The sequence below is a fragment of the Cervus canadensis genome, chromosome 8, assembly GCF_019320065.1.
Source record: "Cervus canadensis isolate Bull #8, Minnesota chromosome 8, ASM1932006v1, whole genome shotgun sequence".
In the NCBI taxonomy this organism is placed as follows: domain Eukaryota; kingdom Metazoa; phylum Chordata; class Mammalia; order Artiodactyla; family Cervidae; genus Cervus; species Cervus canadensis.
In genome coordinates, this window is record NC_057393.1 from 40722977 (window position 1) to 40742796 (window position 19820).

Consider the following 19820-nt stretch of genomic DNA (forward strand, 5'->3'; position numbering starts at 1 on the left):
TCATCCTATTATTACTTTTTTCTTTCTTTTTCAAAATACATAAAGTGAAAATCTTCCCTCCCCCTTGGCCCCACTTTATCCTTAGAGGTAGCTGCTGTCATTGGCAGGTTGGGTCACATGTTGCCAGACATTTCCACTGCTAAACACAGAAGTAGGTTTGGATTTTAAAAGCAATTATCCCATTTTGCTTTGTTTTCCAAGATTATTCTATACATACTGTTCTGAAATTTGTTTTTTCACTTAACAAATATACTTTGGGTATCTTTCTGTGTCAGTGTATATATTTTTTAATAGCTGCATAATATTTTAGTAGTTCAACTTTATAAGCTTTCCATATCTTTATGATTGGAAGCTTTAAGCTTTATGATTTCCATATCAATAGACATATCAATAGACGATGAAGGTTTTCAACTTTTCAAACCTATAAACATGCTGTTTCCTGATATCCTTAATTCTGTAAGCAGAGGATGGTTAGGAGTATTAACAAATGCAGGAGAGTCAGCCTACATACCAGCATCCATTTCTTTACACTTTTGTTTGAGCTCCAGAGGTGTCAGGCGGTATTGATCCAACCCATCATTCCACTGTATTCTTTCCAGCACCTGAAGGTCACCACCAACCAGCCAATCCCCACTTTCCATCACCATCTAGAAAGAATTTATTAAAATTCTTAGTGATCCATATTGTTTTCTATTTTATCTAAGAAAGTGTCTTCTTCTGAACCAATCTTGGGCTACTTGAACTAACTGCTTTCAGTTCTTCAACATTTCTAGCACAGTATATATCAAACTTTTTAATTTCTCAAATCCTTTATACTCTTAAAAATTACTGAGGATAAATGAACTTTTTAAAAAATACTGATTATATCTATCATTATTTTCTGTTTTAGAGATTAAAAGTGAGAACACTTAGGGCTTCCCTGGTAGCCCAGTGGTAAAGAATCCACCTACCAATGCAGAAGACATGGGTTCCACCCTTGATCAGGGAAGATGCCACATGCCCTGGAGCAACCAAGCCCATGCATGCACCTGTGCTCTGGAGCAAACGAGCCGCAACTATTGAGCCCTAGAGCCTGTTCTCCACAACAAGAGACATGAAGTGAGGTGAAGTCGCTCAGTCGTGTCCGACTCTTTGCGACCCCGTGGACTGTAGCCTACCAGGCTCCTCCGTCCATGGGATTTTCCAGGCAAGAGTACTGGAGTGGGTTGCCATTTCCTTCACCACCACCACAAGAGAAGCCACTGCAATGAGAAGCCTGGCACTGTAACTAGAGAGTAGCCCCCACTTGCTGCAACTAGAGAAAGCCTGCACACAGCAATGAAGACCCAGCACAGCCAAAAATAAAATTATTTTTAAACAAACTGAGAACCCTTAAAAATATTTACTGACCTAAAACTAACAATAGTAAAGTCATTAAATATTAGCATAAAATTTTATTATTTGGTGAAAAATATTTTACAAAAATATAAGTGAAAAGTAGCATTGTTTTATACATTTGCAAATCTCTTCATTATCTGACTTAATAGAAGGCAGCTGGATTCTCATATCTACTTTTTCACTTATTCTATGGTAATATGTTATTTTGGCTGAAACAGGTAAAGAAAATTCAACTTCAGGTAGGTGGTTGGAAAAGGGAAGAGTACTTGAATAGCCATTTTGTATCATTGTGGATATTCTTCGTTGATATAAAAAATTAAAGAACCAAATTTAAAAATCAGCAAAGAACTTGAACAGACATTTATCCCAAATATGATGTACAGATGGCCAACAGGGATATGAAAAGATGCCCAACATCACTAGTTATTGGAGAAATGCAGCCTCACTCCTATTAGGGTGGCTACTATCACAAACAGAAAGTAACAAGGGTGGCAAGGATGTGGAGAACTCCCTCATGTACTGTTGGTGAGATTATAAAATGGTGTATCAGTATGGAGTTTCTTCAAAAAATTAAAAATGCAGCTGACACATGATCTGATAATCCCATTTCTGGATATATATCCAAAAGAATTAAAAGCAATATCTCACAGAGATTTGCACATCCATATTCATAGTAGCGCTATTCACAATAGCTAAAAGGTGGATGCAACCCAGATCTCTCTCAAAAGATAAACCAATGATAAACATGAATGTCATGCATATGATGGAATATTATTCAGACTTCACAGCAAAGGAAATCCTGTCACAGGCTACAACATGGATGAAACTTGAAGACATTAAGCTAAGTGAAAAAGCAATTCACAAAAGGGTAAATACTGTATTTTTTCACTTACATGAGGTATCTAGTCAAATTCATAGAAAATAGAATGGTTGATACCAGGGGCTAGGGAGAGAAAAGGAGACTTGTTATTTAATAGGTACAGAGTTTCAGATTTTCAAGATGAAAAAAGTTTTGAAGATCTGTTTTAAAAGGTGAATTGCTTAATACTACTGAATTGTTTAGTCTCTATACGTTATATCTGACTCTTGCAACTCCATGGCCTGTATGTAGCCCGCCAGGCTCCTCTGTCCATAGGATTTTCCAGGCAAGAATACAGGATTCTTTTCTGGAATATAGGTTGCCATTTCCACCAGGGAATCTTCCTGACCCAGATGGAATCTGCGTCCCCTGCATCTCCTGCATTGTCAGGCAGATTCCTGACTAACGAGCCACGTGGGAAGCCCAAAATAGATAGATGGTGGGTAAATAGCACAGTGGCTGTGACGGTGCAGGAGCGTGGCCGAGAGGAGCTGCCCCACGTCCAAGGTAAGGAGCAGCGGCTGCGTTTGCTGGAGCCGTCGTCAAGAGATACCCCACATCCAAGGTAAGAGAAACCCAAGTAAGACAGTAGCACTGAGAGAGGGCATCAGAGGGCATACAGACTGAAACCACAATCACAGACAACTAGCCAATCTGATCACACGGACCACAGCCTTGCCTAACTCAGTGAAACTTATCCATGCCGTGTGGGGCCACTCAAGACAGACGGGTCATGGTGGAGAGTTCTGACAGAATGTGGTCCACTGGAGAAGGGAATGGCAAACCACTTCAGTATTCTTGCCTTGAGAACCCTATGAACAGTATGAAAAGGCAAAAAGATAGGATACTTAAAGAGGAACTCCCCAGGTCGGTAGGTGCCCAATATGCTACTGGAGATCAGTGGAGAAATAACTCCAGAAAGAATGAAGGGATGGAGCCAAAAACAATACCCAGTTGTGGATGGGACTGGTGATAGAAGCAAGGTTCGATGCTGTAAAGAGCAATATTGCATAGGAACGTGGAATATTAGGTCCATGAATCGAGGCAAATTGGAAGTGGTCAAACAGGAGATGGCAAGAGTGAACATCAACATTCTAGGAATCAGTGAACTAAGATGGACTGGAATGGGTGAATTTAACTCAGATGACCATTATATTTACTACTGTGGGCAGGAATCCCTTAGAAGAAATGGAGTAGCCATCATAGTCAACAAGAGAGTCCGAAATGCAGTACTTGAATGCAATATCACAAACGACAGAATGATCTCTGTTCATTTCCAAGGCAAACCATTCAATATCACGGTAATCCAAGTCTATGCCCCAACCAGTAATGCTAAAGAAGCTGAAGTTGAATGGTTCAGAAGACCTACAAGACCTTTTAGAACTAACACCCAAAATAGATGCCCTTCATGCCTTAGAAGATACTAAGAAGAGGTGCCCACATAGGGGACTGGAATGCAAAAGTAGGAAGTCAAGAAACACCTGAAGTAACAGGCAAATTTGACCTTTGAGTACAGAATGAAGCAGGGCAAAGGCTAATAGAGTTTTGCCAAGAGAACGCACTGGTCATAGCAAACACCCTCTTCCAACAACACAAGAGAAGACTCTACACATGGACATCACCAGATAGTTGACAGTGAAATCAGATTAATTATATTCTTTGCAGCCAAAGACGGAGAAGCTCTATACAGTCAGCAAAAACAAGACCAGGAGCTGACTGTGGCTCAGATCATGAACTCCTTATTGCCAAATTCAGACTTAAATTGAAGACAGTAGGGAAAACCACTAGACCATTCAGGTATGACCTAAATCAAATCCCTCATGACTATACAGTGGAAGTGAGAAATAGATTTAAGGGACTAGATCTAATAGACAGAGTGTCTGATGAACTATGGATGGAGGTTCATGACACTGTACAGGAGACAGGGATCAAGATCATCCCCATGGAAAAGAAATGCAAAAAAGCAAAATGGCTGTCTGAGGAGGCCTTACAAATAGCTGTGAAAACAAGAAAAGCAAAAAGCAAAGGAGAAAAGGAAAGATATTCCCATTTGAATGCAGAGTTCCAAAGAAAAGCAAGGAGAGATAAGAAAGCCTGCCTCAGCAATCAATGCAAAGAAATAGAGGAAAACAATAGAATGGAAAAGACTAGAGATCTCTTCAAGAAAATTAAAGATACCAAGGGAACATTTCATGCAAAGATGGGCTCAATACAGAACAGAAATGGTATGGACCTAACAGAAGCAGAGGATGCTAAGAGGTGGCAAGAATAGACAGAAGAACTGTACAAAAAAGATCTTCATGACCCAGATAATCATGATGGTATGATCACTCACCCTCAGCTAGAGCCAGACATCCTGGAATGTGAAGTCAAGTGGGCCTTAGGAAGCATCACTATGAACAAAGCTAGTGGAGGTGATGGAATTCCAGTTGACCTATTTCAAATCCTGAAAGATCCTGTGAAAGTGCTGTCATCAATATGTCAGCAAATTTGGAAAACTCAGCAAGGGCCACAGGACTGGAAAAGGTCAGTTTTCATTCCAATCCCAAGAAAAGGCAATGCCAAAAAATGCTCAAACTACTGCACAAATGCTCAAACAATTGCACTCATCTCACACGCTAGTAAAGTAATGCTCAAAATTCTCCATGCCAGGCTTCAGCAATACATGAACTGTGAACTTGCAGATGTTCAACCTGAATTTAGAAAAGGCAGAGGAGCCAGAGATCAAATTGCCAACATCCACTGGATCATCAAAAAAGCAAGAGAGTTCCAGAAAAACATCTATTTCTGCTTTATTGACTATGCCAAAGCCTTTGACTGTGTGGATCACAATAAACTGTGGAAAATTCTGAAAGAGATGGGAATACCAGACCACCTGACCTGCCTCTTGAGAAACCTGTATGCAGGTCAGGAAGCAACAGTTAGAACTGGACATGGAACAACAGACTGGTTCCAAATAGGAAAAGGAGTACGTCAAGGCTGTATATTGTCACCCTGCTTATTTAACTTATATGCAGAGTACATCATGTGAAACGCTGGGCTGGAAGGAAGCACAAGCTGGAATCAAGATTGCTGGGAGAAATATCAATAACCTCAGATATGCAGATGACACCACCCTTATGGCAGAAAGTGAAGAAGAACTAAAGAGCCTCTTGATGAAAGTGAAAGAGGAGAGTGAAAAAGTTGGCTTAAAGCTCAACATTCAGAAAACTAAGATCATGGCATCTGGTCCCATCACCTCATGGGAAATAGATGGGGAGACAGTGGAAACAGTGTCAGACTTTATTTTTGGGGCTCCAAAATCACTGCAGATGGTGATTGCAGCCATGAAATTAAAAGACACTTACTCCTTGGAAGGAAGTTATGACCAACCTAGATAGCATATTAAAAAGCAGAGACATTATTTTGTCAAACAAAGGTCCGTCTAGTCAAGGCTATGGTTTTTCCATTGGTCATGTATGGATGTGAGAGTTGGACTGTGAAGAAAGCTGAGCACTGAAAAACTGATGCTTTTGAATTGTGGTGTTGGAGAAGACTCTTGAGAGTCCCTTGGACTGCAAGGAGATCCAACCAGTCCATCTTAAAGGAGATCAGTCCTGGGTGTTCATTGGAAGGACTGATAGGTTGTTGAAGCTGAAACTCCAATACTTTGGCCACCTGATGCGAAGAGCTGACTCATTTGAAAAGACCCTGATGCTGGGAAAGATTGAGGGCAGGAGGAGAAGGGGACTACAGAGGATGAGATGGTTGGATGGCATCACCAACTCGATGGACATGGGTTTGGGTGGACTCCGGGAGTTGGTGATGGACAGGGAGGCCTGGTGTGCTGCAGTTCATGGGGTTGCAAAGAGTCGGACATGACTAAGCGACTGAACTAAAGTGAACTGAGATAAATAGATGATAGATAACAAAACTCATTTTTCATTGAAGTTTCCTCTAAAATTAGTATCAATACTCTCACTTTTCAATACCCAGTCTCAGTTGAAAAAGTGACTTCAGGAAAGGGTGGGTGACGAACAGAACAAGGAGACTTTTGAAAAGAACCCTCTGTATACTGTCCCATACTTTAGATGGCCCAACTCTGGTCCTCTTCAACTGTGCCTCTTCTGTCAGGGCAAGGAACCTCTTGTGAGCAGGCCCACCTGAAGTCTGTATTTACTCTCTAGCCCATGACCTGTGTACCTGGAACATTCTGCCTTGGGTGCCCACAAGCAGACCCAGAGGGTCCTTGTGGCATGCAGCAAGGCCAAGCATAGGAAGAGGAGGGGGCGGCTGCAGACAAAGAGCCAGCTCTCCACACACGACCTTATCCTGATGCAGAACCAAGAAGTCTAAAACTGAGCCTGGCCTTCCAGGGTGTGATCAAGGCATACTGTCAAGTAGAAAGATAAAACATTTTATTTAAATTTATCAGTTAAGTAACTTATTTATTTTTTAGATAAGTAACTTCTAAATATGATACTGGGTGTCAACTCATTCTTACCCTGAATTCCACAAATATTAGGTGTGAATGTGGCATAAAGAATGGTCAAGTAATGAAAAGGCAAAGCGTGACAGTGTTTGATGAGAGGATTAGCACTTTCCTTGACAAAGATGGAAGAGGCCCCAGTCCTGACAGCACACATACGGTTAATGCCTTGCCATCTACTTTGTGGCATCTAACCGTGGTTTTTACATTGTACACCTTAAACATTGTTATATGTTCATCATATCTCAGTTAACCCAAAAACAGAATAACATGACAACCTTTGTTTTTCCCATGAACTTAAATATGTTCCATTGTTTTCCCCATCTATTTGCCATGAAGTGATGGGACTGGATGCCATGATCTTAGTTTTCTGAATGTTGAGTTTTAAACCAACTTTTCACTCTCCTCTTTCACTTTCATCAAGAGGCTCTTTAGTTCTTCTTTGCTTTCTGCCATAAGGGTGGTGTCATCTGCATATCTGAGGTTATTGATATTTCTCCCAGCAACCTTGATTCCAGCTTGTGCTTCATTCAGCCTGGCATTTTGCATGATATACTCTGCATATAAGTTAAATAAGCAGGGTGACAATATATAGCCTTGATGTACTCCTTTACCTATTTGGAACCAGTCTGCTGTTCCATGTCCAGTTCTAATTGTTGCTTCTTGACCAGCATACAGATTTCTCAGGAGGCAGGTAAGGTGGTCTGGTAGTCCCACCTATTTAAGAATTTTCCACAGTTTATTGTGATCCACACAGTCAAAGGCTTTGGCATAGTCAATAAAGCAGAAATAGGTGTTTTCTGGAACTCTCTTGCTTTCTCGATGATCCAGTGGATGCTGGCACTTTGATCTCTGGCTCCTCTGCCTTTTCTAAATCCAGCTTGAACATCTGGAAGTTCACGATTCATGTATTGCTGAAGCCTGGCATGGAGAATTTTGAGCATTACTTGACTAGCGTGTGAGATGCATGCAACTGTCCAGTAGTTTGAACATTCTTTGGAATCACCTTTCTTTGGGATTGGAATGAATACTGACCTTTTCTAGTCCTGTGGCCACTTCTGAGTTTTCCAAATTTGCTGGCACATTGAGTGCAGCACTGTCACAGCATCATCTTTCAGGATTTGAAATAGCTCAACTGGAATTCCATCACCTCACTAGCTTTGTTCATAGTGATGCTTCCTAAGGCCCACTTGACTTCGCATTCCAGGATGTCTGGCTCTAGGTGAGTGATCACACCATCGTGATTATCTGGGTCATGAAGACTTTTTTTGTATAGTTTTTCTGTGTATTCTTGCCACCTCTTCTTAATCTCCTCTGCTTCTGTTAGGTCCATGCCATTTCTGTCCTGTATTGAGCCTATCTTTGCATGAAATGTTCCCTTAATATCTCTAATTTTCTTGAAGAGATCTCTAGTCTTTCCCATTCTATTATTTTCCTGTATTTCTTTGCATTGATCTTTTATTTTGGGGGGGCTCCAAAATCACTGTAGATGGCGACTGCAGCCATGAAATTAAAAGACGCTTGCTCCTTGGAAGAAAAGCTATGACCAACCTAGACAACATATTAAAAAGCAGAGACATTACTTTGACAACAAAGGTCCATCTAGTCAAAGCTATGGTTTTCCCAGTGGTCATGTATGGATGTGAGAGTTGGACCATAAAGAAAGCTGAGTGCTGAAGAATTGATGCTTTTGAACTGTGGTGTTGGAGAAGACTCTTGAGAGTCCCTTGGACTGCAAAGAGATCCAACCAGTCCATCCTAAAGGAGATCAGCCCTGGGTATTTAGTGGAAAGACTGATGCTGAAGCTGAAACTCCAATACTTTGGCCACCTGATGCAAAGAACTGACTCACTGGAAAAGACCCTGATGCTGGGAAAGATTGAAGGCTGGAGGAGAAAGGGACTACAGAGGATGAGATGGTTGGATAGCATCATCGACTCATGCACATGAGTTTGAGTAAACTCTAGGAGTTGGTGATGGACAGGGTGCCTGGCATGCTAAAGTCCATGGGGTCGCAAAGAGTCAGACACAACTGAGCGACTGAACTGAACCAAATACGTTCCATATGACGCTGCAATGCGATACATCACACCTGAGAATAGATGTCTTTCGTCAGTCGTGAAGACAAACATTACAAAAGGTCTTACTCCTCAACCACATCATAGTTGTGCAACCATTCCCCTGATCAGATTCCAGAACTGCCTTTTGCACTGTCCAAAGATAGTGTGGTCAGCCTGTATTTTAGCAGAAAAGAGAGATGCAAGAAAAAGGGAGAGAAAGCTGATTAATTTTTAACACCCAGCCAGAAGACATCAAGGTGGTGATGGTGCACCTGGTTCAATTTCCTGTCATGGTCAGATGTTGGGGTTTACAATGACTTGCATTTCATAGCTCTTCAGGGAATGGGAGATTAGAGCCATCCATGGTTCTCAACAGAGGGCGATTTTGCCTCTACTGGTGACATCAGACAATATCTGAAGACAATTTTGATCATCACAGCTGGAGTGCGGAAGGGTGTCCTGTTGGCATCCAGTGTATAGAGGCCAGGAATGCTATTAAATACCCTATGTTGAACAGGACAGCCCCACAACAAAGAACTACCCAGCCCCATGGTTAATAGTGCTGTGGTTGAGAAACTCTGAGTAGAGAAAGAGTGACTGCAAGGAATTTGGTTTTCTTATGGCCCGCCTCCTAAATTCCATGCTCAGGAAAATGACTTAAGAATATTGTCAAATACCCAAACCTCTACATTTACTTTCTCCTCTTTGCTTAAACTACAAATAAAATTTTGAGAGACCTCAAATCCTTGGGCATGGCAGTAACTCATTCTGGACACCAGGGGTCCACCCTACATTGTTCTATTAGTGAAGGCAATACTGAACCTGTTTCATGCACCACCCAGCCTAAAAATATATATGGAGAGTGATGCTGAAACCAAGCTTTTGGCATATCTTGGATCAGGAAGGACAAAGGGCATCTCTCTCAAAGGTAATCCCAGAACTGTGGTCCAGCTATTAGGAAGGGAGGTCCAGTGGCTCCGCCCCATTTCCAAGGACTTTCTGGCCAGAAGTCCCCACTTCTTTCCAAGCCTCCTACCAAAGGCAGGTGTAGGAACACAGTTAGACAGTCTTCAGAACTGGACACACAGGGGTATGAGTAACAGGCTTTAAGGGAGTCTAGTGAAACAGTGAAAGAGGAACCGGGCTCAGAGTCACAGACAGCAGGAAAGTAAAAAGGATAAGAGGAGGAGCCCAAGCACTTGGATGAGAACTAAGAAAGCTATGGTGAACAAGAGGGCAAGGTGAGGAAGAGGAGAAAGAAACAACCTAGAGAGGGAGAGGGGATGTGCCCATAAGAAGGAAAGGAGCAGCTAAGGGTGGGAAGGCGTAACACAGTGAGGAGGCAGGAATGGAAGGAACAGTGTCCTAGGTTGGGGGACTAGCATATGCAAAAGTATGAGAGAGATGCTACAATGACCAGCTGAGAATGAATGAAAGAATATTTTCAGTGGTGGCAGTAATGAGTAGTAAGATAGAGTTATATCTCTGTATGAGTTCCAAATAAAGCTTGAACAGTTGCTCCAGCTGAAGAATAGAGAAAGTATTTGAGGGGAGTAGGGCAAGAGATAGGGAAGAAATTCAGTGTCCTGGCCCAAGTTGGAACAGAAAAGAACAACTTCAAGCAATACTTTGGAAGCAGAACTGTTAGGACTGGTGATTGAATGGACAAGGGAGAAGAAAGAAGCAAGAATGACATCCAGTGTGGTATATATATACGATGGAATATTACTCAGCCATAAAAAATGAAATGATGCCATGTGCAGCAACATGGATCAACCTAAAGATTATTGTAGTGAGTGAAGTAAGAGAAAGACAAATATATCACTTATATGTGGAATCTTTAAAAAATGATACACATGAACTTACTTTTGAAACAGATTTATAGACATAGAAAGCAAACATGGTTATCACAGTGAGAGAGATAAAGTAGGATGTTGGGATTAATATATAGACACCACTATATATAATATAGATCATCACAGGGACCTACTATATAACACAGGGAACTCTACCCCATACTCTGTAATAAGCTATATGGGAAAAGAGTCTGAGAAAGGAGATATATATGTATATATGTATGTGTGTGTGTGTGTCTATGTGTATATACACATATAACTGAATCAGTTTGCTATACACCTGAAGCTACCATAATATTGTAAATCAACTATACTTCAACTTAAATAAAAATAATACTTTGAAAATAACACAGAGAGTTAGGAATATATTTTTTCAAAATGCCAGAAGACGTACACTAAAAACAGAAAATTCATTATGGAAAACAAATGTTGTTGATCTTATGTCTTAAAAAATTAAAGGAAAAAAAGAATGATATCCAGGATTGGGACACGGACCACAGTTTGGATGGGGGAGCTGTTCATGGAACTGGGGGGGGACACAGGTGGGGGCCAGGCTGGGGTGAAGTTGTCCATGTTGAATGTGAGGTGCTTGCAGGATATATCCTGGTGGAGCCCCATGAGAAACAGCTCCGGATAATTATCTAGTGCCATGGTTCTCAACCTTCACAGTACATTAGAATCACAAGAAGCTTCAAAACCCATGACATGCAGAACTGAGCCCAGGCCAATGAAATCAAAGTCTGTGAGGGAGGGCTCTGGTCACGGGTAATTTTTAAACAGGTGATGCTGTTGGGCAAACTAACGATAATGGTCTTCACTGCAAGGCTAAAGGATATGAAAGTCTTCCCTCCTATCCTTCACTCTTGGTTTCTACATCATAAAACAGGAATAGTGATTCTTAGGTGCTTCACCAGAGTGTCGTGAGAAACAATTACCATTTGGAAAAGCTTTGAGAGCCACAGATAAAAGACAACAGGATTCCTTTAAGTATTACTTTTACAAGTTTCACTTGCTTTTCCTCATGATCTCATCTGTGGTTCCGTATTAGTGAGAGGGAGGGTTAGGAGGATTGGGATGGAAGGTCAGGGTAAACTGCAGTGAGGGGTTGTGTAACAGAGGCAGATGGTCTCCTTGGTGACTGACCACTTTCTATGCAAATATAACTCCCAGGGCCACATGGAAATACAAGGAAGCCTATGAATACTTTTGGAAGGAATTACTGTTGGAAAAGTTTGGGGTTCTGAAAATTAAAAAATAAAAATATTTAATTACTGTGAATTTCAAGGTGCTAAAAGATTTGCAGTGGGACTTCCCTGGTGGTCCAGTGGTTGAGAATCCACCTGCCAATGCAGGGGACACGGGTTCAATCCCCAGTCTGGGAAGATCCCACATGCTTCAGAGAAACTAAGCTCATGCAGTAGAACTACGGAGCCCATGCACCTGTAGCCCGGGCCCCACAACAAGAGAGGCCATCGCAATGAGAAGCCGGCGCACCACACCTAGAGAGTAGCCCCCCATTCGCTGCGAATAGAGAAAGCTTGTGAGCTGAAGACCCAGTGCAGGCAAAAATAAAGAGGAATTAAAAATGTTTAAAAGAACCTTAACGGAAAAAAGTGAAAATTTAAAATGTGCAATGAGGAGAGTTCCTTTCCCATAAACACACCTTCAACACTCAGCGTGTCGCTTATACAGGGTGAGTGGTTCTCTGTCTCGGGTGATCCATGGCCCATTTCTCACCATGAGCTCCCTGGGGATGCTGACAGAGTCCCTCTGTGATCTAATGGTACTGAGTCACTGACTAGATTGTCAAGCCCATGAGTCACACCACCGCTCTCCCCAGCATCCAAGAACTTCTGACCTCCAACTGCCAACACCGGATGCAAGACAAGATAAAAAGAAGTAACTGCTTAAGAAATCCTTTAGGTTTTTTTTTTTTCTTTTTAGTGCTAACGATGTGTATGTGAATGTTAGGCCCCCAAAGTGAAAGTATCTGAACGGGCATGAAGCAAGATCACGGCTCTTTAGGTTACTGAGCGCAGGTAAGATCCTAAACCTATAGGAGTATGATACGAGAAGGAAAGAAATAAAGGCATAATTAAGGCTTGGAACATAATTCCTCAAATAGCTGTTGTCCAGTTATTTTAAGGACTGTCTGACAGCCTCTTGGAGAGAAAATGTTCAGATGGCTCTGAGCCTATCAGCAGGGTGAACAGTTGTGTCCAATAAATGAAAAGCTGCTTTGCTCACCCACTGACCTCTGTGTTCCACCGAGGCCTTGAAAAAGCTCTCTCTACCTTGCAACAGTTCACAACCAAAAAAAAAAGATTTATCTAACAGATTTGGACAGGTTTCTTCACACATCCATTGTGTGCGGTCATGGGACTGGAAGACATCTCGGATCTCGGAGTTATTCTGAATCTGGTCCACTCCTTTTATAAATGAAGAAACAAAGAACCAGAGAGAGGACTGCCTTGTTTAATCACAAGGCTTTCTAGAGTCTCCTGGGTTGCAAATGGTTCTTTATTCCTGTGAACTTTCTGAAATCACTAGTATGTGTCTTTTCTTATTTCAGCTCTAATGCTCTAATCTTGGATGAAGGATGGCTCTTGAATTCAATTTCACATATTTTTCTTTATGGAAGATGAACCACATCCAGCAATTCCACTCCTTGCCATCCCACCCCATCACTGCCAACAGTTAGAAGCTGTAAAGGAATCTGAAAACTTTTAGTCTATTTTGCCTTTAGGCAGATTGACACCAAAACAATCCTAATCAGATAAACACATTTTTCAATCTTAAAAATATCCACTGATGAAAATGTGGCATTTTCCCTCTGGAAACTGCCGCTATTTGTGCTTTTGTTTACTGAAAGAATGTCACTGACCACCACCCTCCTCCCCCACAATGACCACAGAGCATGAACTTCAAGTCTCTTTTCAGAGGTCAGTTGGATCCAGTCTGTAGGAAGAAATTGACTTCCCTTGTGAATTTCAAGATAAACAGGGCTGCAAGCTCTAACTGTGGTTTTTCGCATAGCACAGCTATGATTTTGGTCCTCTTCTCAGGATGCTAGACAAAATTATCTCTCCGGTCCACTTGTTCCCCATTTAGCTGAGGGGACTGGCCATCACAAGAGACCATTCAGACCAACCCTCGAACAGAAAGTCATTTCTTTTCCCTAACGAAAAAGATCTCCCCAGGCAAAGCTTGCAAGATCTCCCTTAGAAACACATTTTTCCATCTCACCCCAGTTTTTCTAAGTCCTTCATGAAGGAATTAAAAAGAATTTTTTTTTACCCCAAGTTGAAAGAAAGCCCTTCTGAAGGTTTTGCCACTTACTTTGATATAGGGGTGTTTTTCACACGTTGTGCCCCACACATGGGAACAACGTTCCTCTTTTCTATGTTCGTAGAATTCAGGATCTTGTAAGATAGCAACCCTCCGTCCTCCGTGTGTTAAGACAAACTCACTGCAGCCTTCCAGCCGTGTCTTATCATCCGCAGAGACGGGCAGTACTATAGGGATGCTCATGTTGATCACTCCATCTGTGGAAAGAGCCATGTGATGTGTAAATGTGGGGTACGAGGCATGTGCTCCTTTAAAGGGAACGCCCATGTGTGCCATTTCCTGCAAGAGGCATCAAGACCCAACTCTAACATAGCTGTGCTGCTGCACTAGTTTTTCTAGAATCTGTGATCAATCCTTTGAGAAGAGGCTTCTCAAAGCAAGAGATGGAGCATTTGTGAAAAGAGGGCTGTTTCAATTTGTGGAGATGGCTTCAGTAAGTGACTCGGAGGCCCAGGAGGGATTATCTCCCTTCTGAGTTCCCTTTGGAAAGTTCCGTCCTGACTTCCACACACTAGGTTGCTTAGTCTTTAAAAATCCAATTAGACCAAATAAAGGCAATGCCCGGCGTCTCTGTGAGTCCTGCACCTGCAGATTAACCACCTTGCAGATAGCAAGGCTTATACAGGATCCACCTTTGGTTGAATTGTGGATGAGGAATCCACAGATACAAAGGCTGGACCATGGGGCTAGAGCATGCACAACGTTTGGTATATGCACTGGATCCTGGAACCAACCCCCCGAAGATGGGAAAGGAGGACTGTGATTCCTTAATGAAGCCAGAGAACATAAGAGAGATTACACAGCTGTTTCCCCCCTTTTGTAATGGTGCCCCAACACTCCAGCAAGTATGTCAGACTTTCTGTTGTACTTACAGTGAGAAAATGGGGGCACAGAATTAAGGGTGTAACACTAAAGAATATTTGGGCAATTTGGGGGGTGTTGCAGCAGCAGCCAAGTTCAAGACTCAGAAGGGAATGAAAGAAAGGTGAGTAAAGAAAACATTCAACTTGCTACCAGTTTAAGCTTAACTGCTCACTGCTCCTCAGACCAGTCTATGAGAAATGAATTGTTGGGGCAAGGAATAGCAACTTTCTTTGGGAAGTCAGCAGACCAGGAATTTGGTAGACTCGTGTGCATCCAAAAGAACCATCTTTCCTGAATTCAGTCTTTTTTTTATACCCAAAGGGGAGGGGATAAAGGCAAACATTTCCTAATGCCAGTCAGACTCCCGAGGGGAGATGTTAATATCTTCCTCACTGCAGCCATTCTCAGGTGGGCCTAGTCAGGATGTTTCCTGTGAGCTAAACAAAGGTATTTTAGCTAAACAAAGGTTTTTCAGCTAAACAAAGGTATTTTAGCTAAACAAAGGTATTTCATGTGAGCAGGGTTTCCAGAGATGGGGCATTATGTATAATGTAAGCTTATGGGCAACATCCTCTTATTGATTAACTTGGAAAAAAGCTATATATATATATACATATATATATATGGAATTTAGAAAGATGGTAACGATAACCCTATATGCAAGACAGAAAAAGAGACATAAATGTATAGAACAGTCTTTTGGACTCTGTGGGAGAAGGCAAGGGTGGGATGATCTGAGAGAATAGCATTGAAACATGTATATTATCATATGTGAAACAGATCACCAGTCCAGGTTCAATGCATGAGACAGGGTGCTCAGGGCTGGTGCACTGGGATGACTCAGAGGAATGGGATGGGGAGGGAGGTGGGGGGGGGTTCAGGATGGGGAACACATGTAAACCCATGGCTGATTCATGTCAATGTATGGCAAAAACCACTACAATATTGTAAAGTAATTAGCCTCCAACTAAAATAAATACATTTTTAAAAAAGCAATAGAATACAAAAGTTAAAGAAACAGATCAAATATGGAGATATGGAGTAAGATGTGTTCTTCCCCATATTCAAAACAGGAAGCAAATACTGTTACTTATGGATTGGAGGCAATGTACCGTAGATTAATGAAGTCTTGTAAATCTACCTGTCAAAATCCAATTTTAGACCATCTCTGATAAAGATCTGAGGTCTGAATTCTATCCCCTTGGGACATAATACTCTCCTGCTAGCTATGAAACAAAAGTTTGCACATTTAAAATACTCTCTAAAAGTTACTAGGACATAAGGAATGTCAACAGATATAGATGGTAACTTCCGGCAATAAAGAAATTCTGTCCATCATAAAATCCTGCAATCTGCTCTGGGAGCCTTCTAAACAAGGAAGATAACTGTGCACAGAAAGTAATGATTTTGGTCACTCAAACAACTCTGTTTCAAAGTTCAGAGACAATAAAAGTAGTCCGAGCAAGCCCTCTACAGAGAGCACTAAACTCTAAGCCAAGTCATCTCCTATTTACTGTGTCACTCACCTTCTCTGTAATCCCTGGGTTACTGGGAAGAACCATACTGTAAAGCACTCTATTCATTTATGACCAAAGACCATTAAGCCCACCGCATAGTATAGTTGATAAAAAGAGGAGGCCTGCAAAGAAACACCTTCGAGGACGCTGATGATCTCATTAGAAATCATGCTTTCTGTGGATTGTGGATTACTGACCACACTGCTTATGAAGAGTAGCTTGACTAAAATAAAGTAAAACAAAATGCAGAGCCAAAGGTTGGCAGGATGCTAGAGGAAGCCCAGCTTTGCCTGCAACATGCTTGCAGCGCTGCCTTCCAGCAAAGATTCTGGGTTGAATTCCAAAGAATGCTCCACACTTCTGTTGCCATTGCCTCGTCTGGTCCACTAGATTCCAGCCTGGAGTAGCCTCTGATCCACCTTCATCTTGGCCTTGATTGAAAATCCCAACCAAGGACACAGCACTCCCTGATGGGCTGTCAAGACAGCTAATGTGTGGGATGTTGTGGAAGGGGGTTCTACCAAGGAAAAATGCCAACTGATCTCATACACCTGTGGCTACAACTCCACACAGGTAAAAAATCTACTGTTGTTTCCCTAGCTTAATCAACTTTTCCATTGATAACACATAAAATTATCCTACCATTTAACTCTGTGCTGAAATACCCTCTATAGCTTTAGACACTGACTCGGGCTTCCAGCCCTTTTCCATGATGTGCTTCAACTCTGGTGGAAACCACCCTGATTATTTTACTGTGGTATAACTCACTGTGAAAAAGAGTATCGTGGTTTTTTAGCTATAGTTAGTCCAGCACTTACTTCATGTTTAATTGAATAATTTTGCTTTTGCTTTAAATAATTGTCAAGCCTCTTGTTTTAACCTTGCAGATATGCTTATCATTTGTTTTGGACAGTTTCTAGGCAAAAACTAAAATACTTTTTATTGACTAATCTTTTTTCAAGGAAAAGCAACGATGAAAATAATACTCAAGATAAATGATATCTTCAGATTTTTACCTTTCTCTTCTGGCACAGCACAGACATTTACAATCACAGTGGGTATGTATTTATTCCCAGTTTTATAACTATCAATCATCATAGCTTGAAATTAAATTCATGCATAATCACTTATCACAAACAAACGAAGTACAATCATCCACAATCCAACCAGGTGCATCCACTTTAAATTGCATCTAAAACTGACTTATCTTTCATCAATTAAAAATGTTTTATAAATGCAATGGGAAAATAATTCCAGATTTGTGAAACTAAATGAGGACAAACACTCAGTAGAAGTAATTAGCAGAAAGGCTAATAAATTTTTTAAATCTCAAGAACAAAATATGTGATAAAAATTTAGAAACAACTTTACTTTTGTCAGCTGAATACATTATAAACAACAGCTACATCTGATCCAGAAATTTCCTGTTACTTGGACTCCTATCAACAGAAGGCAGTATTATTCTCTTATAACTGGTTGGATCATGAACTGTTAGCAATTCCAACTGTTTCATTTAGATTTTTTTTTTAAGTTATGTCCTTACCATTTCTAGTTAATATAACACATCTAATTATAATAATTTAACTATTTAGGAAGTTAAAGTACATACCAGGAAGGAACATGCCTAGAGAAATATAAACACAGTTAAGAAAAATATTGTTTTCAACTTTCCATCAAAATAATAGTAAAGCAACAATGTTGAAGAATAAATTCCTATTATGAAACTTTATACATACAACATACAAATTACTGAGATTTTTGCTACAGCCATTTCTAAAAATAGAGAATATAAGACAGCAAAAAGCTGGAGAAAACAGAATTTGTATTCAATACTAACCAATACAATCCAAAAGTATTGTTTAAATGATTATGTTTTTAAATAATTATATGTCAAAAGCCCCTCCAACTTCAGCAAGAAGTTGCCTCTTATAAATAAGGGATGTTATAACTACTGCCACCCTTTGGGAGGTGTGGAGGCAAGCTGCTCTAGAACATCCTAGAATTCCAGATGTTTGGAGGACATGAAAGTATGTCCAGTAGAAAAAGTGCAGATATAGAACCAGGATAACTTGGATTTGAATCCAGACTTCAAGTGAGTTATTTAACCTTTCCAATACTATTCTCTCATATGGACAAAACACCTTCACAGTGGTGTTAATCCAGATTAAATGTGATGTCCAATGTCAAGCACCAGGGTCAGAACACTTTATGTGCTGAATAAATGCTGGCAATATGTAGGAAAGCTCTCAAGCCCTGCCTTAGAGTGTCAAAGCCACAGAAGACTTGCCATTAAATGATCAGGTCACACAAGGCTGCCATGTCTTAACCCTACTTGGATGCCACCAGGCAAGAATACAAGCTTAAGGTTCCATTTGTAAATTTAGATGTGACATTTATCATTGGAGAATCTGTGACAACCTCGAAACTACATATCCAGTGAGAAATAAAGTGATAATAATACACTGACATGAAAATAGATCCTTGAATAATATAAGGAGTAACTCATATAATCATCAAAACACTAAAAAGTGATTTTTTATTTTGCTTTTGGACTGAATACACTGAACTAATTTTTTTTTATGCCAAACTAATTTTTTTTAACTATGGGAGAAATTGTGAACACTTGAGAAAATTAAACCAAAAAATAGTTTGGGGAGACAGAGTCAGAATAGAAACCTTATTTGCAGACTGTTAGGTGATCAAGATGTGCAATTGTTTAATGGTGGATGAAAATGGCCACATCTGTGACTACAAAAGTTATTTCAAATTTTCAGTGGTGATGACTCAAACTTTCATAAACTGGTAAAATAAAATGATATCCATATAATAATATCTTGCCCAACTTTCTGATATAGAGATACATCATTTTTGAAATTTAACCCTGTCTACTCAGTCCAATGGCTTCCTTGGTGGCTCAGATGGTAAAGCGTCTGCCTGCAATGTGGGAGACCCGGGTTCGATCCCTGGGTTGGGAAGATCCCCTGGAGAAGGAAGGAGCCTGGTAGGCTACAGTCCATGGGGTGGCAAAGAGTCGGACACGACTGAGGGACTTCCCTTTTCCCTCAGTTCAAAATCCATTGAGCCAAGCTCTTCCATGAGACTAACATGGTATGGTAGAGGACAGAGTGTTTCAACTGCCTTACGCTATTAGAAAATGCCCCCAGGGCTGCTGATGGGTAGGAGAAAGGCTGATTCCACCCCTTCTACAGGAGCAGTTCCATTTCCATCTGTTCTATACGTGGCCTCAAGTTTCACTGAAACAGCTATGACTTAAAAAAACAAAAAGCTTGACAACCACTAATGTGGTTGGAAAACCCCTCCACAGAGTTCAGAAGATGAACTGCACTGCCTGTCCCAGCAAGCTCATATCTGTCTTCGTTATCTATCTCCAGCAGCTAGAATAAAACCTGACATCCAAGGACACTCAATGAATATTTGTTGGCTAGCTGATGAACATCTTAACTGTGCTAC

At 40.9% G+C, this 19820-nt stretch overlaps 1 protein-coding gene and 1 pseudogene across 2 annotated transcripts in view; one reads left to right on the forward strand and one right to left on the reverse strand.

Moving 5' to 3' along the window:
* The window catches only part of PAPSS2 (3'-phosphoadenosine 5'-phosphosulfate synthase 2), an 84193-nt gene that overhangs the window by 5652 nt on the left and 58721 nt on the right, over nt 1-19820 (reverse strand). For both annotated transcript variants that reach the window (XM_043476100.1, XM_043476101.1), the window contains exons 8-9: nt 13960-14165; nt 512-647 (exon numbers count right to left, since the gene is read on the reverse strand). In XM_043476100.1, the coding sequence (XP_043332035.1) occupies nt 512-647; nt 13960-14165 (342 nt within the window). The remainder of the gene's footprint in view (nt 1-511; nt 648-13959; nt 14166-19820) is intronic.
* Nucleotides 6793-6910, forward strand: LOC122446941 (annotated as a pseudogene).